A 27,446-nucleotide genomic window follows, 5' to 3' on the forward strand; every position below is an offset into this window, starting at 1 on the left:
CCTTTCAGTGCCTCAAGCAACTCTCCAAATCTTTAAATTCCATAACAGTTGCTGATCTGTATTAACAGAGGGAGTCCCCCTAAACAATGAAATTGTCAGTCTATTGAGATACCATTATGAGTAAGCTATTATGCTAGGCACTGGGGAAGATAAAAACACAGTCCCTGCCATTGAACCTTAGAATGTCAGAGTTGGAAGGGACCTTTGTTATTATCTTGTTCAATTCCCTTGTTTTACAGACCAGTAAATTAAGGCCCAGAGATATATTTCCATCCATGAATTATCTCATTGGAACCTCCTAAGAATTCTGTGAAATAGTTTCTACATGATGTCACACTCTCTCCCTTCCAGAGGAGGGGCTGAGTCTGGACTCCCATGAAGACCTGTCTTCATCTTTGGGTCAGTGGCACTCCAAAGAAGTAAGTCAAACTTTTCTGGGATTTTGGGGGTCATTTTGTCCATGTTGTGGCCAGAGTAGAAGTTTGGGGAAAATCTTTTAAACAAAGTTTAGGTTTGACTGATGTCTGACATTCCCCAAAAAGAATGAACAGGGTCCCTCATCTAGAAAGGGTGTTCAGTACAAAACAACAGGTACTTCAAGCACCTTGCAGGACTAGACTTAACACCCACCTCTGGAGTTCACATGCTGTTTGGGGGTTTTCTCTGTACCCCTCCTAGCATCTTCACTTCCTTTTTTAGAGGAAAACACATGCAAAAAGTGAAAGCAAAGTTCCCCTAACACACCTGATTTCATGTTCCTGGGAATCCAACCTGGAAAATTAAGGAAAAGGAAATCTTTCAGAAGTGGTTTATGGAACTGTGGAGGACCAATAGAAGTCTTTTCTCAATTATCCTCAGGTCTTATGAGGATTATTTCATTTTGTCTGTGAAACCAAAGGTCGATGGTGTGGGAACTTGCTGGGGAGGGTGGGAGTCAGTGTTGTAGCATGAGAATTTGCCACCATATTTCCTACCATACTAAGATTTTAAGGAACAAAAAGAAAACCACTTTTAAAAGTATGGCTCTAACCTCCTCACTTGCTCACTCCTGTCCATGGTGCTTCCCTTCCCTCTCCTTATCTCCCAGAGAGGTCTTCTTTTTCCCAGTCTTGGTCCTTTATTTAACCTTTGTCAGGTCCTTCTCTAGAAAGCAGTGAGAGAGGAGGATTGATACAGCATATCATAAAGAGCACAGTTACCTGAATGTGTGCAGGATGGGAGGAAGGGTAGCTGGTAGCACATACTCTCTAAGAAAGAGGCATGTGTGGCATTTTCTTCTACGTTCACTTATAATATATGTATCTTTGTAATATCCCTTACCCTGCAAAAAAAGGATGTGGGAAAGGTATTCAAGGTACAAAACAGATATGTATAGGACAGCTATTTATTTTCTTCAAAACAAAGGAAATGCTGAAAACACAAGGTTTTTTTTTTCATTTTTTGTTTTTGAGGGGCAATGGGGCTAAGTGACTTGCCCAGGGTCACACAACTAGTAAGTGTCAAGTGTCTGAGGCTGGATTTGAACTCAGGTCCTCCTGAATCCAAGGCCAGTGCTCTATCAACTGTGTCACCTAGCTGGCCCCACAAAAAGTCTTTTAAGTGCATATTAACAAATGCCTAAAATATAACACACTTAAAATAATAATACTACACTCATTATACTTTCCTGGAAGGTAAAAAAAAAACAACTTTGGGGGACTGTCAAACTGACTTTTCACCTTCACCTTAGACCTTCCTATTTGAGCAACTCACAAGATCCAGATCTCTTGGTCACCCAAGGCATGCTTTAGACTTTCTTAGTCCCTTCCACATAGGATCCTGCTTGTGCTGGACATCCCCTCTTGGAAGTGATGTAGTTGCAGGCAGCCCTTCCTTATGGGTAGCCAGCATGCACTCAGGAACCTAGGAACCCTTGAACTCACAAGTTATTGACAGGATTAGAAATACTCAATTATGAGGATTGCTGCCTCAGACATTTACTGACAAGTCTTGGCAAGAAGGGGCTGGAGTTGATGACTTTTAAGATCCCTTTCAGCTTGAAATCTGTAATTCTATGACCTGTGCTTAAAGAGGGAAGAGGCAGCCACGATCTAAAGGTAGGTCAGTAAATATTCTCACTGATGTGTGCTCTAGCTATGGGATGCCATTATGCTATTGCAGCTGGTGTGTGTGTGTGTGTGTGTGTGTGTGTGTGTGTGTGTGTGTGTGTGTGTGTGTGTGTGTGTGTAGAAATTCCCCTCTCCACTCACTGGAAGTCCAAAAAAGACCTGACACAGTCCCAGAGTGGCTGCCTCAAAGGAAAGGGGCAGAGACTTTGTACAACTCCTTTGAGAGGGAAGGTTGCTAGATAAGAGGTCATTGTCTGCAATACTCAGTAGCCAATCTTCTTTGACAAATGTCCTGGTCATAAGGAACAAGTGACCAATCAGTGGTTGTTATGTAGCCCACCCTTTAGCAAGAGCCTGGAACACATATACCACAGAAAGAGGCCCACATACATGTCCATTTCCATGGACCTAAAACACGTGCCCAGCTTCATGGGGTAACTAACTACAACTATTATTATTCTTATTTTGTAGATGAAGAAACTGAGGCTCAGAGGGGTTAAGTAATTTTGCACATGATGACATGGTTAATGTCAAGGTAAGATTCAAAAGTAGGTTCCTCCTAACTATGGATAATTAATTAATAATAATTATAACTAGCAAATGTATTACTTTTAAGTTCGCAAATCACTCTACACATATTATCTCATTTTATCCTCATAATAACCCTAGGAAGTAAGTGTTATTATTATCCCCATTTTACAGATGAGGAAATCAAGGCAGGCAGAGGTAAATGACTTGCTAGGGTCTCACAGATAGTAAGTATCTGAGGCCAGATTTGAACTTAAGTCCTCCTGACCCCCAGTCCACTGCTCTATCAGGTGAGCAACCTAGCTGCTACAATCTTTTCACTACACTATGTTGTTTCCTCAACTTAACTATATGCATACAAATAACTATTGTACAAAGCTTTAGGTGCTAAGACTTGTAAGTAAGGGAATGATAGAGAAAACAATTATTCCTGCGGGAGTTCATAGAAAGAATGATCATGTCTCTCTGGGGTGATCAAAAACAAGATTTCAAAAAGACATCTTGTAATGTTCATCACTGGATTGACCTTCAAACATAACACACAAAAAAGAGAGGCAAAGAACCCAAGAAGCCGCTGTTAGAAAGAACTCCCCTGGGATGAGATCAATGTGACCGGGTCAATGGCTTGTACTTATTCCCAAGGCTGGGTAATCACTGGTGACGCCCATTGCTGGCATGGGTGTGTCAACTTTGTTGGTTGAGTAAGCTCCAATCAGGTAATTCTCTCTCTCTCCCCTCTCTCTGGCTCAATCACAGAAGAGGCAGGATTTCCCGTTCCTTCTCTAGGGAGGTGCCCTGGGGTTGGAGTGAGGTGAGGATTGCCCTTGAGTAAAGGTAATAAATCAGCTGACTGGAAAGGAGGGAGTTGAAAGGTTTGGATTCAGAGACAGCAGACTGTGGAAACAGAGTGATTAATTTGGAATCAGTAAGATTGAATTCCAAACACCATTTACTACTTGTGTGACCCTGGGCAAGTCATTTGACCCATCTTAGCCTCAGTTTCCTTATCTGTAAAATTAAGGGGTTGGTATCTAAGGTCCCTTCCAGCTTTAAATCTATGATACTATGAAACTGGCCACATTGGGGAAGGATCATGCCTATTAGTTTCTCCCACTTCATATCCATCAAGACAGCTTCTTGATTCTGCTACCTAAGGAAAAGCCTTGCTGGAATGAAATCAATTAGTCAATCAGTTCTTGACGGGGAAGAACAGGGCACGAGAATAGGAAGGAGTGGGAGGAAGGTGAAGCAGCCAGCTTGGTTGAAGTGGAGGGTGTGTTTTGAGAAGCAGTGGGAGACAGGTTGAGGGGGGTTGTTTCCAGGCAGAGGAGGGGGATGGGCTGATGCTTTTATTTAGGGAGCTACCTCCAAAGGGGAGATAAGTTGTGTTCTGTGAATATCCCTAAGAGCTTCCCTAAGAGGAGGCTACCAGCGAGTTATCTTCACACATACAGGGGAAAAGAGGGGAACTCGGACAATCGTGTTTGGTTGGGCAGTGGTCAGAGTAGACCCCATATCTCTGTCAATATTTGCAACATGTCAATCATTAGCTGGTGGCTGTCCTTAGGGCTCCAGAAACCACCATAGCCCAGATCTCCATAGAAGGTGAGTGTTCGTTCTGACAACTTGGATTTATTTGGGGGGGATTCTGCAGGGAGAATGAGGGGATGATTGGAAAAAGGTGTGGGCAGGTTAGTACTAAGGAAACACAGGACACACGGACCCAGCCCTTTGTTGTTGTTGTTGTTTGTTCTTTGTTTTCAAAAAGGACCGCGACATCAGGGTGATGTCATGACTTGCACTGAATTGGAATTTTTTTTTCTTTTTGCGGGGCAATGGGGGTTAAGTGACTTGCCCAGGGTCACACAGCTAGTAAGTGGCAAGTGTCTGAGGTCGCATTTGAACGCAGGTCCTCCTGAATCCAGGGCTGGTGCTTTATCCCCTGCGCCACCTAGCTGCCTCACTGAATTAGATTTAAGGGATTAGCTGATTGCCTGGAATCCTGAGAGAGAGAAAACAAATTGCATTCCCCCTTCCTTTCCTTCCTCTTAAACCCTGCCAGTCCAAGCCAGAATGGACTCATTTCACCCAGTAAGAGGCATGGCCCCCAGATTTCAAGACTGGCCAGAATTTCCAACTGGCAAACATGACAGCAGCCAGCATCACCCCCTTTGATGAGGAAAAGGCAGTCGCCGGTGAATTTGTGGGTGGAGGTGGGACTATTCTAACTCACCGAAGCTTATCTTGCTGGGTATTGCCTTTCTTCATTCAGAACCCATTCCAACAAAGGATCAGCTGGCAAGAGCAAGACTCAGCCTCTCGCTAAACTGATGCTCCCAGATTGTATCTCTCCTAGCAGATTTTAAGCCCTTGCAGGGCAAAATTATGTCTTACATACCTTATATCTCCCTTCCCATTGAGTAACTACTCCAGGGTCACACAAGTTTATAAATGCACAAATATGTATCGAGCAACTAATTTGTTGTCACAGATCAGAGGCTAGTAGTGAGGGAAGGGAATCAGCAATAGGACATGTGGTCCCTGGTCAGGAAGTTTATATCTTTGTGAGAGAGACAAAGCAGATGTGTGGGAAAGTGATATAAAAGCGAAATGATTAAATACTAGATTGAGGGAGTTGAGAATGTATGTAGGAGTTCCTGGACTTAGGAAGTTCAGAGAAGAGAGCAACCATATGGGTTGCTCTGGGACACCCTCCTGAAGAGGAGTGAGTGAAAAAGGTAAGGGTGTTTAAAGTACATTGGCACCCCTGACCTCCTTATCTTCTCCATCCATTTTACTGGTGTGGGTCTCCCTTCTCTAGGGTACCTTTTTGACCTTTCTGCTTTAGAGTTCCTGTGACCTTTAGAGAGCCTTGGGACCCTCTGAAGTCCTTTATTTCTTTCTCCCATCATGATGTGGAAGTTCTCACTGGTGACAATGCTCCTGGTCCTGGGCATGGTCTTCCCCTGCATGGCTGGAGCAGAGTCAGGTAGGTAGAGACTGATAGCTGATGGGAATAATGGACTTTAACCAGCTGGTGGGGCTGGAGAGGGGAGAGGATGTTGTTTTTATTTTTCTGACTCGGGCATGTCACTCTCGGATTTGTTGGTGTTACCTCCAATGTGAATACTCCCTCCACTGAGGCAGATTGCAATCAAGTCTTACCAGCATCATCTGTTTACCTACCCCAGTGCTAGGGCTCATGGAGCACATAGGCCCCCACTCCACCCCATCCCCACAAAATAGAATGCAGTTTTAAGCTACTCAAGTTCAAAACTACACTAAGACTTTTGGGACAACCTGTATAAGATATGGTCTCTGGGCTTAGGACACTTATGGTTTACTTGGGGGTTGCGGGGTAGGGAGAAAAGATGGTATGAAATGGTAATGAATGACATAAAACAGTAAATAATTAAGCGCTCAAATGGTTAACAGACAATATAATTACCATAAGAATGCAGAGCTATAGTAGAACACTGTGCTGACCTTCAGGGCAAGAGGCTGGCTCAAATTTCAGATTTGATACTTAGCATTTATATGAGCCTGAGCAGGTTATTTAACCTCTTTTAACTTCTGGAAAGGCTCAAATGGGGATAATAATACTTATACTACCTGTCTCCCAGAGTCAATATGAGACAAATACTTTGTAAACTTTAAAGGGCTATGCAGGGTGCTGAAGTTTACAACAGTACCAAGACTTTTGGGACACTTGATAAAAGCATGATTTATCATTATCATTATCATTGCCATTATTATTACCTTTGTAGGCTGGGTTGATCAGTATTTTCACAAATATTTGATATCTCCCCCATTAAAATGTAACCCTTTAAGGGGGCAGCTAGGTGGCGCAGTGGATCCAGGATTCAGGAGGACCTGAGTTCAAATCCAGCCTCAGATACTTGATACTCACTAGCTGTGTGACCCTGGGCAAGTCACTTAACCCTCATTGCCCCCCCCCCCAATGTAAGCCTTTGCAAGTAAGGATTATTTTATTCTTAGTATTTAAATGCCCAGTGCCCGCACATGGTAGGTGCTTAATAAATATTAGTTGATTGATTGAAGTAGGTTTTACTTTAGTCCTTAAAGAAAGGATTTAGATAGGCAGAGAAGGGGGAGGTTTTTCCAATATGAGGTCTGAATAGCTGTTACGTGTCTCGATAGCACAAGAAGAAAAAGGAAAAATATCATACACAGTATTGCCTTGAAAGTAGGAAAGTTTAAAGTATCCTGATGAACAGGACAGTGGATCCCAAGTAAAACGATTACATAAAACTCATTTGACAAAAACCTAAAACACCTTTGCTGACTCTGAAGGCATTAAGTACCTTTGAAACTTAGGAGAGACCACCTTGATTTGGGTTCTGATGAAACATTTGAAGTGTCCATGGATGCCATTTAGGAGGTGGATACCATAGTATGTGTCTAAACTCAACCAACATTTCTGGAGTTCCTGCTTTGCTTGAGACTACTTCTGGCTCTGCAGAATGCTCACAAGGTGCCAAACATGAGCAGTGAGTGTGGGTTCAGTACTGGAACCTCCTTATCAACCATGACTTGTCTGCAGAAACTTATAGAAGGAGTAGAGGGCAGGGCAGGCAGGGAACACACAGGTTCATGGCAACCAGCACTCTAAGGTTACCCTCCAAACTCTCAACCTTATGGGTATAGTCAGAGAAGTTTTTGGAAAGATTTTTGGAAATTTCTTGGTACTCATGGAATAGAAGCATCACTTGAGGAAACTCAGTAGTAGGGGCTGGGGCTGTTTTCATTGCATGAGTAGGATATATCTAGGGAGGGTGCTGTACAACCCACTTCTATGGCTAACTACTCTTTTTTTGTGTGTGTGTGTGGGGGCAATGAGGGTCAAGTGACTTGCCCAAGGTCACACAGCTAGTGTCAAGTGTGTGAGGCTGGATTTGAACTCAGGTGCTCCTGAATCCAAGGCCAGTGCTTTTTTCACTGAGCCACCTAGCTGCCCCATGGCTAGCTACTCTTACAAGAAGGATCCCAGAAAAAAATGGTTCTCTCCAAGATGGCAGCCCTAAGAAACCACTTGAAAAAAAAGTTGTTATTCAATGACACTGTATGAGTGCCTGTGCTTTACCCACATTAGTGGTTCAGAAAAAGACTGCAAAGATTAAGATGTGCAAGAACCATCTAAACACTGAATAAAGGAACTAGGGTAGACTGGCTATCTGATATTATGTGATTCTATAATAAGGACACCATGCCAAGGAGTTCATGGCATCCAGAATTGTCTGTGTTGTAGTCAGTGGTTCTGTGTTAGACCTGAATAGCAGGTACTATCAGGCCCTCATGTCAGAGGAAGATAAGAAAAAAGATCCTCTTTATCTGGCCAATGGAATTCTACCAATTCGGGAGCATAATCTGAGCCTCTGACTCCAAGTCCAGTGTTCTTCCCACTACACCCAAGCTTCAATTTTTTCCTGTATTCAATTTGCTAACCTGGGATGTGGTGTTCTAACAGCCAGAGTTGTTCCCTAAGAGCTAATGCATCTAGCTCTGGTCTGCCCTTCTATAGGGGGCTGGCCAGTTACTTACAGAGCACTGACCTTCTCTATTATTGACCCTATTAACTAAAGATACTGAAAGTCGAGGGATGTTGGTATTTTTTAAGTGTTTTTGAGAAAAGTCGAAGCCACCAAGATCTTGAGGCTACGGAAGAGAGAGAACCAATTTCCAGAGGAACTGAAACAAGGGAACATTGAGAGGGAGTGTGTGGAGGAGAGCTGTTCCTTTGAAGAAGCCCGGGAGGTTTTTGAGTCCCAAGAGAAAACGGTAGGTCCTCTGATCTTCTTTCTATCATGCTGTATCCCTGCTCTTCCCTCTATGACTCGCCCCCACTGGTGTGCTCTGGTCCTAATAGTCCAAGTCAATACCCAGTTTTATACTAATCCATTCATTTGCTTGCTTATTTTGAAGATCATCTATGGCTCCCATGTAATCACTTGATGGCTTCTGTTCCCCGTTTCTCCTACCCTTGACCCATCTCCTGTCACACCTGAAACCTTTCCATCATCAACAGATATGTGTTCAAAGAGTAGAAATTTATTTTAGCAACAACTAAAGTAGCTATAAGACTGAAGCAAAACTCAGTCATTTATGTGTATTCCAAAGCCATACATTGATTCCTTTTGTAGGGGGTCTGTATTCTGATCCCAGTTCATCCACTAACCATATGGCTGGGGCAAGTCTTTACTTTTGGGGCCCCAGTTTACTCATCTCTGAAATGATGGGGTTAGACTAGATAATCTTTAAAATAGCTTCCATCTTTTAAGCACCTGTGATTCTCTACTGTGTTATGGTAGTGGCACTCCCGTCCTACTCCATTGGTACAGATTTAAAAGTTGAGTGTAATAATTCAGACACACTGAATTGCTCTAGAATAGCCACTTCCTCTTCCACATCCTCCATCCTCTTCCCCACCAGTCCTCAGAGAGGCCATGGATCAGAGGAGTTGAAGGATGAGGTGAGGCTGACCAATCCCATCCCTCTTTGGAGACATGACCCTTTAAAGTGAGAGTCTCTCTACGACTTGAATCTCTTCTAGTGAGTTTGAGGCAAAGACATGGGGATAGATGGGCTCTCCCTGGATGGGAAGATAACACTGATGTCTCTTTCTGATAGCTCTTTGTTATGTGCTTGTTTCTGCAGATGGAGTTCTGGTTCTACTACAAAGGTAAGGAAAAGAGGAAGTGAGGTTATTTTCCATCCTGGTGGGGTGGTAGACAGAGACTGGGCCAGGGATCAGGGGACCCAAATTCTAATTTTGGCCCAGCTAGTCATATTGTGATTTCAGGCAAGCCACTTCAGCAGTCTTTTCAGTTTCTTCATATATATGTAAAGTGAATTAGGATGTTCAAATGGGAAGGGGTACTGGAAATCTAATCACACAATTGCAGACTGTTTTCTTTATTTTCTAAAGGAGGAAACTGAGTCTCAGAGAACCTACTCATGGTCAGCCTAGCCCAGTGTGTTTTCCAAAGTGTCATGTTTCTTCATTGAGGATAACAATACCTGCCCTACTTACCTCATAGGGTGGGTATTCCCTCTTTTCTCTGGGTTTTTATGACAGTACTTTTTCCTGGTTTCCCTCCCATCTATCTGACTATTCTTTCCCTTTTTCTTTTGTTGGATCATCATCCATATCATGTCCCCTAACTGTGAGTATATCTCAAGGCTCTGTCCTGAGCCCTCTCCTTTTTTCTCTCTCCACTCTGTTACTGGCTTCTCCATTAGCTCCTACAGTTTCAATTATTTTTATGCAGATGACTCTCAGCTCTATATGTCTAGTTCCAGTTTCTCTCCTGAACTCTGGTCCTACATCACCTATTAGACGTTTTAAAGTGGGTGACCCACGAACATCTCAGATTCAAAGTATCTAAAACATCCCTGATAATCTTTCTCCCCAAATCCATCCAGTTCTCTATTTCTGTCCTGCCATCATTCCAGTCTCCTATGTTCAAAATTTTGGCATTATCCTCAATTTCTCACACTCCATCACCCCACATATCCAATCAGTTATAAAATTTTGTTGTTTGTACCTTCACATTATGTCTCTGATGTCCCCTTCTCATTATGTACACAGTCATCGCCTTAGTTCAGGACTGGGTCACTTTTGCTTAGATTATTACATTGGCTTCCTGTTTGGTCTCCAATTTAGATTTCCTCCTCTTCTCTGTAAACACAATACTATGTTTCTTCAATTATTTTGGTTATTTCAGTTTAGTTTATTTTAAGGCAATTCTATTCTCCCTGGTTTTCTTTACTTTCAACCTAGCCTCTTTCCCTAGTTTTGGAATTTTGTTTGTTGTTAGTTCTTTTTTTCTTGCTTGTTTTTATCTAGTTAGTTAATTCATCTCTTTTTTCCCTTCCAGTTTAGCAGGCAAATAAAATCCCCCTCCTCCCTTTTATTTTTTATTAGTTTTAAAATTTCATTTTTTGTGACTTTTTCTAAAATGTATTTCCCTCATTCTATTCATTATTTATCATCCCTTGCTCTCTATTCTAGATTTCTATTCTTTAATTCATGGACTTTATATTTAGTCCTCCTCTTTAGTTTCTCTATTCTTCGAGGAATTAAAGCTTCCAAAGTCTCACACAGTTTCCATGTTACTGCCTTGTAAATCTTGCCTCCTGTTGTGCCTCACTCTTAGAAATATTGATTCCTGCAGGTGACAGAGAGGATATTGCCCCATGGTAGGAATTTTTCTATGTTCCTGGTTGTGCAATTCATCATTAACTTTTGCCCTTCCTGTGGACATTCTTTTCCCATTTGCTTTAAAATCTCTGTCCTAGGTTCAAATTCTACTCTACTGAGTGTCATTTCCCCACAAGAGCTCTGATGCCTGAGGGAATATGAGAGTTGCCTCCAAATCCCTGCAAATTAAATTCATTGTAAATTCTACATTTCTAGTTAGAGAATAGCTCTCTTCAGGGCAGCTAGTCAATGCAAAGGATAGAGCACATGCCCTAGAGTCAGGAGGATCTAAGTTTGAATTTGACCTTAGAGACTTATTAGCTGTGTGACCCCGGGCAAGTCACTTAACCCTCTTTGCCTCCTCTCTCCCCCAGAGAGAGAGAGAGAGAGAGAGAGAGAGAGAGAGAGAGATAAAAGAGCTCTCCTCCGGTGAGAGCATTCATCAGTGGTACCCCCTCCCATTATTGAAAGATTTCTCTCTTTTTCTTTTCTTTTTTTTTTTGGTGAGGCAATTGGGGTTAAGTGACTTGCCCAGGGTCACACAGCTAGTAAGTGTCAAGTGTCTGAGGCTGGATTTGAACTCAGGTCCTCCTGAATCCAGGGCCAGTGTTCTATCCACTGTGCCACCTAGCTGCCCCTCTCTCTTTTTCAATCAATACCTTCCTTTGCCTCCTTGCAAATTCTTCTATAGGCTTTCTTCTTCCTGAGAGACTACAGGAATTATTTCACCTTCATTGTAAGCTTTTGGCTTAATTAAGATACCTCATAATCCCCTTTATCTTCTCCTTTTTATGAACTCTCTTCTTTTTAAAGTTAGTTCCTCAAAAAACACTGGTTATGGGGCAGCTAGATGGTGCAGTGGTTAAAGCACCAGCCCTGGATTCAGGAGTACCTGAGTTCAAATCTGGCCTCAGACACTTGACACTTACTAGCTGTGTGACGCTGGGCAAGTCACTTAACCTTCATTGCCCCACAAAAAAAAGGCAAAAAATATGAGGAATTTATAGTAACACAGGAAAAATACATATGAGCTAATGTAGAGTGAAATAAGAACCAAAAGTACAACATGCTCAATGACTACTTTAAATGTAAATAACACTAAAAGTTAGGTTTAATTACAGTGATCCTGGGCAAGTCACTTAACCCCCATTGCCTGCAAAAAAAATAAATAAACCCAAAAAACAAACAAACAAAAACAAAACACTGGTTCAATTGTAGGTGTATTGTAAGGTTTAGTCTATGATGTTTCAGGCCTGTTTCTCTACTATTTTTCTCTGTCTGTTTTCTTCCTTGCCTCCTTGTGAACATTTAAAAATAAATCTCTTAATGGTCTTTCTGTTGTTAATTTGTTGTACTTAGTAGCTGTATTTCTCTCTTTCTTGCCTATCTGTTGTTATCTGAAGCATTTTGAAAAGCAAATAATTTCTTCAGGTCTGGTTTTCTTTTTTAGCAATGTTTTGAACCCCTTTTTATTGAATATCTATGTTCTTTCATTAATGGTTAAGCTCAGGTTTGTGCAGTAGGTTGAGCTGCACTCTGAGTTGCATCTTGAGCTTCTTTGATCTTTGCAACACATTTTTCCATTCCTTCCTTCATTTCCTGCTGGGTGAAGAATACAGTAGTCTTGTGTCACTCAATTTTCTTTCATTTATATTTGAAAGCCTTTCTTGTGGTTACTTGTAGGATTTATTGTTTGTCAAACAAACTGTTAAATTTAACACTTGTATTGGAGTTTGCAGCATAGGACTTTTTCTGGAAGAAAAAACCTATATAGATCATTTTGCTTGACACTGTTTTCAGTGTTCAAAAGTTCTGAATAGTTTTCTTGTATTATTTTTTGTGTTATGGTGTTTAGGTTTTTTGACTTGTCATTTTCTTCTAGACCCATAATCATCATGTTTTCTCTTTGAACTTTGAGATCAATATATTTTGCTTGTATGGAAATAATGTTTTCTTTTAATGTTATTGCTTTTTGCTTCTCTAATTTCAGATTATCCTTCATTTCTGTGTATTTCCATTCCCATTCAAGTTATTTTCTCTTTTATTTCTTTAGCAAGACCTGCCACCATGGGTTCAAGTTTTTCTATTCTGACAATTATTTCTGCTGTGCAGGCTACAAATTCTGCCTTCACATTCTTATTTCTCTTTTAAACCACTTAGGAACATCCTGCTGTGGTACCATGCTCTCTTTGGAATTTACAGGATGTTTTGCCTTATCAGGTGTTGATTCATTTTCCTTTGTCTTATAATATTTATTCATAGATGTTTGAATTCTTTTACCTGATCAAGAGGCCATATTCCCTTGTTATTAATGTCTTCTCTGTTAGTTTTTTGGCTTTTGCTCTAGGTCTTTCATTGAATTTTATTTCTCCTGAGATAATTGGTATTTTTTAGACTTTTTCCTTTTTCCCCTATTGCTTACTTTCTGACTCCTTCCTCTTTAAGTGTGATTTCCTTGGGGCTGGATTTTAAAGCCATCTTAATCTCCTTCCATGCTGGACAATCGAGTTTACCAGCCTTAATCTCTGCCCCAAGTAACTTCATGGAACAGGGGGAGAGACAGAATTTGCCACAATGGAAAAGTGGAGCACTTTGTATCAAGCTGAGTGTAGTGTCACACAGTCATACAAATGTGTCTTGTCCCAGTTTCCTATATCTCTCAATTTTCTGGATGAGCTACAGAGGGTTACTGTACTGATGCTTTGACCTAAGTATGCTCCTGCTTTTTTGTTTTCCCTAGGAATAGGAAGAAAAATAAGGGGTGTAAAGTTGAATCCATGGGTCAGCTTGTGCAGTCCTGTTGCCAGAAGTGGTGGGCAGTGGTGGGGGGTAAAGGTACTGAATGAGCACATTCGGGCTAGCAATTAGCCTTATCTATTCTTAGTTCATTGAATTGTTACCTTATTTGGGTTCTTAGAGTCTTAGACCATGGAGAAAGCCAAATTACTTTATTTCCTATTTTGGAGAGACTTGAGAGATCATGTAGATCAGAGAAAATGTCCAGTCTGCCATATTATTAGTCATGTGACACGACAGTCTTTACTGATTAGTCTCTGCCTCAAATTTCTTCCCATTCCTATCCATCTTCCAAAAAGCTGCTAAAGCAAGCTTTAAGTACAGGTCTGACTGTGTAACTGCCCTATTCAAGTAACCCTAGTAGCTCCCTATTACTTTTAGGATAAAAATAAACTCCTCTCTTTGTTTTTTTAAGCCCATCAAAACAGCTTCAGCTGCCCTTCCAGCATCATTATACATTATACATTATACTCCTCTTTATTCACTCCACAATCCAGCCAAACTGGACTTATCATACGATATTCCCTGTCTCCACGCCTTTGCTCCTCATGTCTAGATAATGTGTTCCCTTTCCATCTCTGCCTTAGAGGACTCAAAACATACTTTCCACATGAAGAATTTCCTAATCCCCCATACTGCTAGTACCTAACTAGCTTGTATTTGTTATATTTATTCTGTATATATTTAAATATGTACATGATAAGACCTCTGTAGGATGTCTGTATGAGATTATAAACTCCTTGAGGGCAGGGACCATTTTGTTTTTGTGCCCCTTTAGTGCATGCCACATAGTAGATGCTTAACAAATATTTATTGATTGCCAGGCACCGTGCTGGGCCTTGGAGATACAGAGACAAAAAATGAAACTGTTCCTGCCCTCAGAGAGCTTATGCTCCTTGGGAGGGGTAGAGTGGGAAAACTACACATATATAAGAAATTAAATACAAAATATATACAAGTAACTTCTCAAAAGAGAATCCTAGCAACTGGGAATGGGGGTGGGGGTGGGAATCAGGCTCAGAATAGTCTTATTATAAGAGAAAGCACTTGTGTTGACTTTTGAAGGGAGCTACAACTAGGCCAAGTTTACCCATCATATTAGTTGTCCTGGGCTACAAGAAACCAGAATAATGCCTTGAGCCCCTGCATCAAGGCAGTATTTTTTTTTTTTCTGGTGAGGCAATTGGGGTTAAGTGACTTGCCCAGGGTCACACAGCTAGTAAGTGTTAAGTGTCTGAGGCCGGATTTGAACTCAGGTTCTCCTGACTCCAGGGCCGGTGCTCTATCCACTGCGCCACCTAGCTGCCCCAAGGCAGTATTTCAAAAGCATTTCAAAGAAGATGAAACAAACAGAACTGGGGAGAAAATCCTATTTACTGAGCCTTGAGGTTACTTGACGCTTGACTGGTGTTAGGGGATAGTCTCTAGCTATGGGCTCTAACTCCAGGGAATCTCTGCCTCATCAGCTTTCTTTCTTTTTCTCTCAGATAAAAATCCCTGCAAATCAAACCCCTGTAGAAATGGGGGGGTGTGTCAAGTAAAGCACTATCAGATGGTTTGCATTTGCCCGCCCCGTTTTGTGGGGGAACACTGTGAAACTGGTGAGTATGGGAGCTCAGCTCCTCATCCTTGGACCCTAAACCCAAAGCCTCACTTTCTTCAGCCAAAACCTTTCTCAATTAGCTTGTGACCACCTGACAATCAGGTTCAACTCTCCCATGCACCAAATTCCTGGATAACAAATCCAAAAATAATCATGAGAGGGAGGTAGAACTGTGGGTGTGTCCTTAACCTGCAAAGTTCTCCCTCATCATCATCTGCCTCCTGGCTTCCTTGGGTCCTTCGGGTTCCTGCTAAAATCCCACTGTCTACAGGAAGCCTTTCTTAGTGCCTCTTAATTCTAGTGCCTTCCCTCTGTTTATTATTTCCAATTTACCCTGTATATAACTCGTTTGTGCTCAATTATTTTCATGCTGTCTCCCCCATTAGACTGTGAACTCCTTGAGAGCAGGGAATGTCTTTTGCCTTTCTTTGTATTCTCAGTGTTTAGCAGGAGCTTAATAAATCCTTATTGACTGATTGTATAGGTGACATCCAGGTGAATGAATAGCCTTCATCGTTCCTATCACAGATTGGGCTAGAGAGACTAATGATTTGGCTCCGAGTGGGAGGAAATGAGTATTTATTAAGCATCAACTATGTGCCAGGCATTGTACTAAGGATTTACAAATATAATCTAATTTTAATTATTTTGATTATAATGACCTCATTTTATTCATGTGGCATTGCTCATGTGCACATCAACCTATGTCTGCTGACTGGAAGACATAGAATGTGTCACTATATATATATGGTAATAAAGATGCATCCATTAGAATGCCTTACCCCTCCATTAGGCTGAGTGTCTTGAGATCAGGGTTCGTACCTTGTGAATCTATAGTTTAAACGCTACAGTTCCTAGGATGATGCCCTCCTCCTTGGATACTCAAGGTAATAAATGCTGTTGTTGCTGGTGATAAAGGGTAAAGGAGACTTTGAAATCAAAGCAGGATTTGTCCTGGACACATAAAGTGAACCTGAGTTTCTTCTTTATGCAAAGATCTCACTTCCCCATTAGAATGTGAGTTTTTTGAGGGCAGAGACTGTGTTTTTACCTTTCTACGTGTCCCCGGTGCTTAGTACATACAATGTCTGGCACATGGTACGCACTTCATGTTTGTTGACTGATTGACAGCATTGCTGGTTCTTTGAGTCTTTTTTGCTCTAAGACAGAAAGATTAAAGGAACAAGAACTGGAGCATGTGGTGGGAGAGGGGTTAGCAAACACATGTTGTAGCTAGTTCAAATTAAACCAACTAAAATATATGAAGTGCCTACCATACCCAAGGAACTGTGCTGGAATAGAAAGACAAAAATAAAAGTAATCCTTGCCCTCAGGGAGCTTACTTTTGGGGGATGGGTGGTGGGTGGGGAGGGAATGGGAGAAAACAAGGTGGGAATGGATAAGTATATATGTGCTAATTTAAAAGAGTGTTTTATTGGGGGCAGCTAGGTGGCATAGTGGATAAAGCACTGGCCCTTCCTTCTTTCCTTCCTCTCCCTCTCTTTTTTGGGGCAATGAGGGTTAAGTGACTTGTGCAGGGTCACACAGCTAGTAAGTGTCAAGTGTCTGAGGCTGGATTTGAACTCGGGACCTCCTCAATCAGGGGCCAGTGCTTTATCCACTGTGCCACCTAGCTGTCCCTGGAGGGTGAGGTTTCAAATCAAATAACCAATTTCAGGTGAGGAGGGTTATGAACTTGGGTCAGTGTCCTTGACCATGCCTAAGAGGCCCCAGCAGAGAACATGCATGCTCAGAGCTGGGGCACTCACAGAGGACAACATGATTATTCCCTTACAGAGCAACGCCAGTGCTGGTACCAGAATGGCGGCTGCTGGCAGTACTGCCAGGATCAGGAATCTGGCGACGCAAGGTGTTCCTGTGCTGAGGGCTACACCATAGCAGAGGATGGGAGGAAGTGTGAAGAGGAAGGTGAATATGAGGTCCTGTGGAGGGCTGGGGGTGCAGCTTGATAGCAGAGGAGACATGCCTAGGACACCACCTAGGCATTCCCTCCCCAGCTCAGTTAGTGGGATATGTAGGTTGTATTTGTGTTTTGGGAAAATTGGGATGTTGGGAAATGGGATTGTGGGAGAAACCCTTGTCACAGAGAGAGTTAATGAAAGTGAATCTGAAGAAACAACTGTCCAGGGGAGGAGAAGAATTAGTGCTACAGTTTAGAAGAGGACCTGCACCTCTGTTATGAGAGCCCTCTTCCACCTCTGGTGTCCTCCTGATTCACCCAAGTCTCACCTGTGGCTCCGAGAAGTTGTAGCACAGTACAGCAGCTGCAGCAAACTGAGTTGGCAGACAGGCTAGACCACACGGAGGGTCACCAACAAGCCTGATTCCCCACTGGCACGTGAAGCCTTCCCCTGAAGGAATGGGAGGATAAGAACAACTTGCTCCAGCATCCATGAAGGCCGCTGAAGTAGGAGCTATGCAGTGCTTTGAGCTTGGTCAGAAATCAAAGACACCAAGGTCATCCATTGCATCTTGGGCCATTGCCAGTTGTCCTGACTTTTGTCCTGCCACTGGACTTCAATGACTCTGGAAGACAGAATAAGGCTGATGACTTTGTGCAACTCTGCCTCACTTAAATCCAATTTGTGCTCGAGTCAAGATATCACCCCATGATGTCATCGGTCCTTTTCAAAAACAAAGGACAAACAACAACAAAAAACCGGCATTTCATGACTATATACAACTGATACAACAGGTTAAGGGAAAGGCAATGGTAAGAAGCAATCATTAATATTCATCGTCATAAATATAATATTCTGACATCAAACAAACACCCCCACCCCCCCACCGCCCCACACATACACTTTATAAAGTCCTAAAGTCTCTATTTGCAATGCTTTTACATGGAGCTGTTTATTTCCTGGCAGTGATATTAGGAAGTTACCTAAAAAAAAAACAGTAATAATCATCCTCATTATATGTATGATACTTAAAACATTTCTCTCACCCCCTCCTTTTGTTCTAGGACAGTGCCAAAAAACCAGAGGGCACTCAACAAATATTTGAGGCAGTGTGGTTGGTGTATTGGAAAGAAAACTTGGAATCAGACCTGGGTTCAAATTCCAACTCTGACACTGGGCAGGTTACAACCTCCCTGACATTCAGCTTCCTCTTATGTAAAATGCAGAAAACAATGCTCTTCAGTGCATTTGTAAACCTTAAGGCAATATGAAAACACAAAGGGGGTCAGCAAAGTGGCACAGTGGATAAAGTACCTGCCCTGGATTCAGGAGGACCTGAATTCAAATCCAGCCTCAGACACTTGACAACTAGCTGTGTGACCCTGGGCAAGTCACTTAACCCTCATTGCCCCACAAAAAAAATGTAAACACAAATACTAATTGGGAGATGCATTACCCGTGCAGTTATGTGGAATACTAATCTTGTTCAATAGATGGGGAAACTGAGGTTGAGGCTTGTGTTAAAGACACACAAGGAAGGGGGCAGCTTGGTGGCACAGTAGACAGAGCACCAGACCTGGATTCAGAAGGACCTGAGTTCAAATCCAGCCTCAGACACTTGACACATACTAGCTATGACCCTGAGCAAGTCACTTAACCCTCAATGCTCCACTCCCCCCCCCAAAAAAAAAGACACACAAGGAGGCAAGCATTAGATTGGGATGTTGGAAAACGTCAGTTCAAATCCCTGCTCTGCTATTTACGACTTGTATGGTCTTGGGTGAGTCATTTCATATCCTTAGACCTTAGTTTTCTCCTTTTTGAGGAGTTTAGACTAAATGCTCTGTAAGAGATCTTCCTGCTTACAATCTTATCTTTTTAACCTCAGTCAGCTTGCTAGTGACGCAGTCTGGATGAGATGCCAGGTCTCTCAACATTTGGCTTTGTGTGCTTTGCTCCTCAAATTTCCAATAATTAATGATGATGATGATGATGGCAGCGGCTAATATTTCCTTTTAAGTTCCACAAAGGAACTTGAAATATGTTCTCATTTTATCCTTACAACAACTCTTTGAGGTAGTACTATTATTATCTGTTTTACACTGGGGAAACTGAGGCAGACTGAGTTTAAGTGATTTTCCCAGGATCACACAATTAGTAAATATCTGGAGATAGAATGTGATCTCAGGTTTTCCTGAGTTCAGGTCTTGCCATCTATTCACTGTACCCTCTAGTTGTCTCATTAAATGAATCGTTGTCTTAAAAAGGAAAAAAAAAAGTTATTCCTTTCATTGTTGTGTTGTGTTCTATAAATGCGGGACCAGATTGCTAGAACCACAGGGTGATGTGCACATGGGTTTTTGATAATATGCTATTGAACAGTTATGAAGAACCCCCAAATAGCCACTAAAAGCCATTTCCCAGTGATTTCTAATGTGGATTTAAGAGGTGAATGATGCTTGTGCCAGAGACTAGACCCTGAGACAAAGACCATCTCTTCTTTCAGCCTTGTTTCCTTGTGGGCTCATCAAAGTGCCCAACACGAGAGATCTTCAGGAACAAATCTCCCAGGACAACATGACATATGGGAACATGTCCTGGGATGTAACTGGAGAAGGGAATTATTGGAGCAATGAGACAGGTGAGCACCAGGAAAAGAGGGCTTCCACATGGTTAAAGTTGGAAAAATGTAACCAATTTGTAACCAAATGTAACAGAATGGAAGGTCATAGATCTGACTCATTCCATTCATTCATGGAATATTTGTTGAATGCCTGCTGTGTGCCTAGTCCTGTGGAGGGCAAGAAAAGATAACATTATCTTATGGAGTTTAGAATCTAGTTGAGGAGATACAAGAAAATCATCCCATAAATCCTTTGCTGAACACACAATGATAAACTCTTACTGGATTTTAGTGTGTTCCAAAAGTCTTAGTGTAGCTGGAAGCTTTTTTTTTTTTTTTAAAGTAAGGCAATTGGGGTTAAGTGACTTGCCCAGGGTCACACAGCTAGTAAGTGTTAAGTGTCTGAGGCTGAATTTGAACTCAGGTCCTCCTGACTCCAGGGCTGGTGCTCTATCCACTGTGCCACCTAGCTGCCCCTGGAAGCTTTAACCATTTTTTTGTTTTGTTTTGTTGTTTTTTTTGGTGGGGCAATGGGGGTTAAGTGACTTGCCAAGGGTCACACAGCTAGTAAGTGTTAAGTGTCTGAGGCCGGATTTGAACTTAGGTCCTCCTGACTCCAGGGTCAGTGCTTTATCCACTGTACCACCTAGCTGCCCCCTTAGCTTTAACCGTTTTTAATAGCTTAAAACTGCACTAAGACTTTGGAATACCCTGTGTCATTTATGTCCCTCGTTTAGTGCTTCTCATATGTTTGTATTATAGGATTGTACATGTAGGGCTAGAGGGGATGCTAAAATGTATAATAGACACCCAACAGATATTTATTTTTTTGTTTTGTTTTGTTTTGGGGGGGTTTTGTGGGGCAATGAGAGTTAAGTGACTTGCCCAGGGTCACACAGTAAGTGTCAAGTGTCTGAGGCCAGATTTGAACTCAGGTCCTCCTGAATCCAAGGCCGGTGCTTCATCCACAATGCCACTTAGCTGCCCCCTCCAACAGATATTTATTGTTGATTGGCAAATGAGTGAAGCCCAGTGTGTGTTTGGAGCGCTGAACTTGGAGCTGGGAAGCCCTGGGTTCAAATTTCACTTTTGACACTAAGTAGCTAGGTGACCCTTGGGCAAGTGCTCCAAATCTCTCTGAACCTCAGTTTTTTTCATCTTTAAATAGGATCTAAGATTAGGTGGCTTTTAAGGTCTTTCCAACTCTAAATCTATGATCTATCCTATGTCCTTCTATAAGGTGATAAGTGTTCAGAAGAGGGAGAGAGCAGTTGTATGGTGCAATGAGAGAGACAGAATCCATTCAGTGTGGCCCAAGAAAGGCTTCTTGGGAGTGGTAGGAGACAGAGCTGGACCTCAGAAGGTGACTGGGATCTGACCTTGATAAGACAGGAGGCCAAATGGGGGATGTGCTATACATGAAACAGTATCTAGGGCTCATGAGTAGACTAGTCTGGTGAGAATAGAAGGTACATGAGACATGATAGAAGGCAGGGTTGGAAATGCAGGCAAGGTCTAAATTGCAGCAGGCCCTGACTCATGGTCCTTCCATTTTAGAGGACAGAACCAAGATCATTGGAGGATCTATCTGTCACCGGGGAAAGTGCCCATGGCAGGTAACATTTCTCTTCATAGGTTTGGTCTGTCTTTACATCTTTTGTCTCCCTCCAGTGGAGGAGTGAGAAAAAAGTTTGGAAAAATAGGGGAAATTGACAAAGCTTTTCTAAAAGTCCATAGGATCTTTTAATCTGCTGTTTCTATAATCTGTCCATTTCCTAGGGCCTATATCTGGTAGAGGTCAGTATAGAAGCAAGAGGGGGATTTGCCTATATATTACTCCCATGGCCCAGGAGATTTTCCTCTTTATAAAAAGGTTTCTGGTGAAATGTTTTTAAAAAACAATACTTACTTCCTAATGATACCCCCTACTTCTAATAGAGCCTTCCTTTGTAACAAGTACCTTTAAGCCAAAAAAAAAAAAATCAACACACTGGTCACATGAAAATATATGCCTCAATGTGCAACTAATGTCTACTTGCTCTCTGCCAAGTGGTGAGAGGTGTGCTTCCACACTAGTCCCAGGGGATTTTCCTAAAAATCTGTCAGTGGCTCCTGTGAAACAGAGCGCCAGTGGAGATTTCAAGACAGGAGCCACATTGGCCTATTTACTGTGCAAGATCATGAAAAAAGGCTTGTGTCTTTTCATTTGGTTCAAGTTACTGTGCACATGGAAAATCTGGGATTGCTGAGCTGCGTTGGCTGGGCATGGATTTTTCCATGTTTTGTTCAGTCCTAGAGCTTCTGACAGCACATGCTACACAGTGAATTACTGTTATTATTAATGAATGAATAAACAAGGGTACACAGCCATAACAGAAATGGTGTGTGCAGGGTATCATATGAAGGTGACTTTGGGGTTCTTCATTTCCCTCTCTGAAGGTCTTGATCTGGAATGAAAAAAATCGTGACTTCTGTGGTGGAAGCTTAATCAGCAGTCGCTGGGTGGTCACTGCTGCACACTGTCTGGAGAGCACAAAGCCACACTATGTAACACTAGGTGAGTCAGACCCCTTGCCAAAGGTGCCCTGAAGCTCAGGCTGCTGAGCTAAATGCCACACCCTTAGCCTTCACTCAAGGGAAATCAGAAGTTGTCGATCATCAGTAAATCATTTATTCAATACTTACTATGTACAAAAAACTTGGCTAATGAAGGCTCCAGTGAACTTACTCTCTTATGGAAGAGAAAAAAACCCATATAAAATAAAGAGAGGATAATATGGACTATTGTAATATCACTAACTAAATTTTGGAGTAGTTGTAATTCCTTTATTCTTCACTTAAGTTCCCCTTGCACTGGAAGCTCTCTGTTCTGTTGGCCTATTCCTCAGTCCACTTATTGTTCCTGGGTGGTAGCGGGAGGGAGGGAGTCCTAATTTTGAAGGCTATTTAACCTCAGGATTAGATCCAATTCTAGAGTTAGTGGCTGGACTAAGGAAAGCCCTATGGGACTACATTTACATCTATCACTTCTTCCATGACCTTACATCTAATAGGCAACTTCCTTGGAATTCCATTTCTGCAGGAATTTTGTTACTACTTGGTTGCCTTTGGGCACGTCACATTTCTTTTGGATTTTCAGTTTCCTTGGCCTTAAAATAGGAGGCTGAACAACATGGCTTCTAGAGTTTCTTCCATTTCTAAGTCAAGGCTCCTACAATTTCCTTTCAGCTCAAAGTCCTATGAACTCAATTAGTTCCTCCAGGTTCTCTGTAATTCCTTAAAAGGTTCAGCACCACCTTTTGGACTTGAGGTCTAAAAACCATCCTCCAAAGTGGGGAAAGCCACACTTTCTTTGTTTTTTTAAATCATGAAATGATCAAGAACGTTTGGACACAATGGGGGCCCGGTTCTGTGTTACTGCTATGGGGGTTCAAAAGGAATTGTACCAACAGCCAAAGAAGTCAATAAGAGGCAGGTTGTCTCCGACTTTTTTTTCTTTTAAACAAAACCACTAGAGTTTACACACCCAAACGACTGTGTTCTTCACTGTAAGAGACGACACAGTTCTGCCAATCAATGTTGCCATTGCTTCAAAACTCGGGAGTACTTTCTCCTTGTAAATACCCTCGGGGACAGTTTTTAAGCCACAAAGGGAAATGGTTGTCTTCATTTTATAGTGACATTTTGTTCTGGGCCCATGTAGCCAGAGCACTGGATTTGGAGTTGGAAAAACCTAGGCTCGAGACCTGACTTTGTCACTATGTAATAATCCTCAGGCAAATCACTCAACCATACTGGGCCTCAGTTTCCATTAGAGGTAGCACTTAAACTCAGGTCTTCCTGACTCCATTCTCTATCCACTATACCACACTGCCCCATACCACTAAGAATATTCCAAATGATGTGATACTGCCTATGAAGGCCATTTCCAAAGAGAAGTTCCCCCAAAGTCCCTGGAATAAGGGTATTGTTTCCAAGAGTACTTGTGTGATTTGTTAACAACAATGATAAAGCTCTATGGTTAATGAAGGGCTTCATATCAATCATCTCATTTAATTTCAACAGCCCTGTGAGGGAAGAACCATTAGAATTTTATAGGTGACAAAACTAAGGCTCCAAAACATTAGTGATTAGCCCATGATCCCAAAGGAAGTGCTGAGGTGAGATGTGAACCCAGGTTAGCCCAACTCCAAGTCTAGAATCTTACTGTAGTATAAACTTGAATAATTAAATGCTATTTGGCATATCTCATACTATCATGTAAATAGGAATTTGGAGAAGAGTAAGATATAGCACCTAATGTCTCCATGCTTTCTATGTCTGAAGATACCATAGTCATGTTTTATTTTTGAGGGTGCTAGGTGGCACAGTGGACAGTGCTGGGACAGGAGTCAGAAAGACCTGAGTTCAAAACTGGCCTCAGACACTTATTAGCTGTGTGACCCTGGGCAAGTCACTTAGCCTCTGCCATGTGTTTGTAAAGTAGGGAAAATAATGGTACCTACTTCCCAGGGTTGTTGTGAGGATCAAATGAAATAATAATTGTGGAGCACTTGGCATAGTACCTGGCACATAGTAAGCACCATATTAATGTTAGTTATTATTGTTATTGTTCTATTTATATCACTGTAGGTGATCATGACAAATTTCTAGCAGAGCCAAGAGAAGAGAAGATTGCCGTGAAGGAAATTCATATCCACCCTTACTACGTCTTGGAGAACTTTGACAATGACATGGCCCTTCTCTACCTGAGCCGAGATGTGGTTTTTAACAAATACATTCTTCCCATTTGTCTTCCCAACCATAATCTGGGCATGCTGCTAACTCAAGAAGGGAAGATAGGGATGGTGAGTGGGTGGGGATCCACATATGACCATGGTCCCACCTCCCGTTTCCTCATGCGTGTGGATTTGCAAATGATCAACATGGAAACCTGCCGGAAATCCACAAACAAGATAATCACAGATAACATGTTCTGTGCTGGTTATGACGTGGAGGTGAAGGATTCTTGTAAGGGAGATAGTGGTGGGCCCCTGGCTGTGTTCTACCGGGACACATGGTACCTGCTAGGTGTTATCAGCTGGGGAGAAGGCTGTGCTGAAGAAGGCACATATGGTGTGTACACTCGGGTTTCCAATTATGTTTCATGGATCAGAGAGACCATTGAAGCTGCAACCAAGGCCAGTGATGTCACTCCAGCTTCAAAATGAAAAATAATCGGACAGCTAGGTGGTGGAGTGGATAAAACACCAGCCCTGGATTCAGGAGGACCTGAGTTCAAATCTGGCCTCAGACACTTGACACTTACTAGCTGTGTGACCCTGGACAAGTCACTTAACCCTCACTGCACTGCAAAAAAGGAAAAAGAAAAAAGGAAAAAGGAAACATAATCTGACCAAAGTATATCCATCAATTCATGGTGGGAAGGAGGGCTCCCAAACCTGTTAACTTAGCATGGAAAGCTGAGGATACCTATGGCAAGTGAAACTTCATGCTCCCCAGTGTTGTTTAGTAATTAAAATAGCCTACAAAGGTATCTATTGTAATTTGATAACAGATTTATTTAAAATGATACTATAGGGCATTATCTGGAAACAACTTACGTCACAATTCAGAACCAACTGAGGTTAAAAAAAAACTGGAGGGAAGTATGTCTCCCCTTCACAAACTGTCTTCTCCATTATGCTTAAAGGAAGCTTAATCAGGAACAGGAAGGTATCTCTGAGCTCCCTTATGGGACAGTGGGTCTGCCAGGAATTATATAGAATTGAACTGAATTACACTTGAATATCTAGAGGACTTTCTTGGTTTTCACATCTTAAATCTGAATAGATGGGCAAATCTTTATTAAAATACCAGTGTTCAGGAAAGCAGGACAGCTTTGAAAGTAATCCCTAATGCGTGTGTATGTATATACACACATGCACACATATACAAAACATGAATGTATAGACATACATGCAGTCACAATGCATATAAATATATACATATATGCATGCACACTGTATATGATATACAGTATAAATACATGTGTGTACATGTACATCCAAAATGTATACCTATAGGGTCAGCTAGGTGGCGCAGTAGATCAAGCACTGGCTCTGGAGTCAAGAGGACCTGAGTTTAAATCTGGCCTCAGACACTTAGTAGCTATGTGACCCTGGGCAAGTCATTTAACCCCAGTTACCTCCCCTGCCCCAGATGTATACATAAACAAATGTGTATATATACTGTATATGTGTGTATGTGCTATACATAATTTGAAATTTGCAGTTTCACAAAGAATCTTCTTTTGCTGTGCTACTTTGTATTCAAAAATTTTCTTTTTTATTGATGGTGTTTTGTTAAATTCAGAGTAAAATAAACTAAAAAGGAGAAAGATGTCAGTTATTAACTCTTAGTTGGAGGACTAGAGCCGCTACTTACATCCATGTGAGTTCTCCCAACTCTCTGAGACGTGATGAAAAGTCATGACCAAACCTGAGAAAACAAGTACATGTAGTCATTATATGACAAGGAAATATGAGGAGCAACTGTCTACATGGGGATAGAAATATAAGCCAAGAGCAACATAAGAGACTTAAATTTCAAATCAGACAGGCAAACTCTTCTGTACCCGCCTACACCATTTAAGTCCCAACTATTCCTGTAAAACACAATTATAGACACTCAGTGGATTCTTACTGTCAATGTCAGTCAGTTAATAAGCATTTATGAAGCACCTACTATTTACCAGGCACTGTGCTAAGTAATGGGGAAAGGAAGAAAAGCAAAAGACAGCCCCTGCTCTCAAAGAGCTCACAACTAATGGGGAGGCAATATTCAGACAATTATGTATGAACAAAATATGTACAGGACAAACTGGAGATAATCAAGAGAAGGAAGGTGCTAACATTGAGGATCAGAAAAGGTTTCTCATAGAAGCTGGGATTTTAGTGGGGACTTGAAGGGAGCCAGGAAGGCCGAGATGAGGAGGGAAAGCATTCTAGGCATGGGTGGTGGTTGTTTGTCCTTCATTCTTGAAGAGGACCATGACAGATGCCATGACTTGCAATGAATTGGATTTAAGTTGAGAAAGGGCTGTGCAGAGTCACCGGCCTCACTCTCTCTGGAGCCATCTGGGTCCAGTGGCAAGACAGATTATCAGGACAAGTGGAGATGGCTCTAGGACCAGGGGCTGGCCAGTGAAAGCATTCTTTTTATATTTATTCTGTACATACTTATCTTATATATCTTATCTATTATATGACATATATGTTCTATTAGGATATAGTTGTATATTTATTATACATATCATATATTATTATATACTTGTATGTTATATACTGTCCTTGCTGCCTCCCCAATAGAATGTAGGCTCCTCTTGACTAGAGATTGTTTCAGGGGCAGCTAGGTGGCGCAGTGGATAGAGCACTGGCCCTGGAGTCAGGAGTACCTGAGTTCAAATCCAGCCTCAGACACTTAACACTTACTAGCTGTGTGGCCCTGGGCAAGTCACTTAACCCCAATTGCCTCACTAAAAAAAAAAAAAAAGGAAAAAAAAAAAAGAGAGATTGTTTTATTCATTGTATTTGTATCCCCACTATCTAATGTGGTGCCTGGCACATAAATAAATGCTTGTTGATTTCTGTAGCTGTTTACTTTC

At 41.8% G+C, this 27,446-nt stretch overlaps 1 protein-coding gene across 5 annotated transcripts; it reads left to right on the forward strand.

The window, feature by feature from the left end:
- Positions 1 to 280: 280 nt before the first annotated feature.
- LOC122751232 (coagulation factor X-like) lies at positions 281 to 26,786 on the forward strand. 5 transcript variants are annotated; one of them, XM_043998209.1, is made up of 11 exons: positions 281 to 419; positions 2,580 to 2,643; positions 5,559 to 5,625; positions 8,275 to 8,435; positions 9,312 to 9,336; positions 15,141 to 15,254; positions 17,054 to 17,185; positions 19,685 to 19,819; positions 21,359 to 21,417; positions 22,241 to 22,358; positions 24,434 to 26,786. In XM_043998209.1, exons 2-11 carry the CDS (start codon positions 2,629 to 2,631, stop codon positions 25,009 to 25,011), a joined length of 1,404 nt encoding a protein of 467 aa, XP_043854144.1. In that variant the 5' UTR covers positions 281 to 419; positions 2,580 to 2,628; the 3' UTR covers positions 25,012 to 26,786. The 5 variants fall into 5 exon arrangements, with proteins under 5 accessions (XP_043854144.1, XP_043854141.1, XP_043854143.1 ...); XM_043998206.1 differs by lacking the exons at positions 281 to 419; positions 2,580 to 2,643 and adding an exon at positions 3,978 to 4,241 and having other exon boundaries at positions 5,458 to 5,625; positions 9,285 to 9,336; XM_043998208.1 differs by lacking the exons at positions 281 to 419; positions 2,580 to 2,643 and adding an exon at positions 3,978 to 4,241 and having other exon boundaries at positions 5,485 to 5,625; positions 9,285 to 9,336.
- The last annotated feature ends 660 nt before the right edge of the window (positions 26,787 to 27,446 follow it).

Source organism: Dromiciops gliroides, chromosome 3 (assembly GCF_019393635.1).
Source record: "Dromiciops gliroides isolate mDroGli1 chromosome 3, mDroGli1.pri, whole genome shotgun sequence".
NCBI lineage: Eukaryota > Metazoa > Chordata > Mammalia > Microbiotheria > Microbiotheriidae > Dromiciops > Dromiciops gliroides.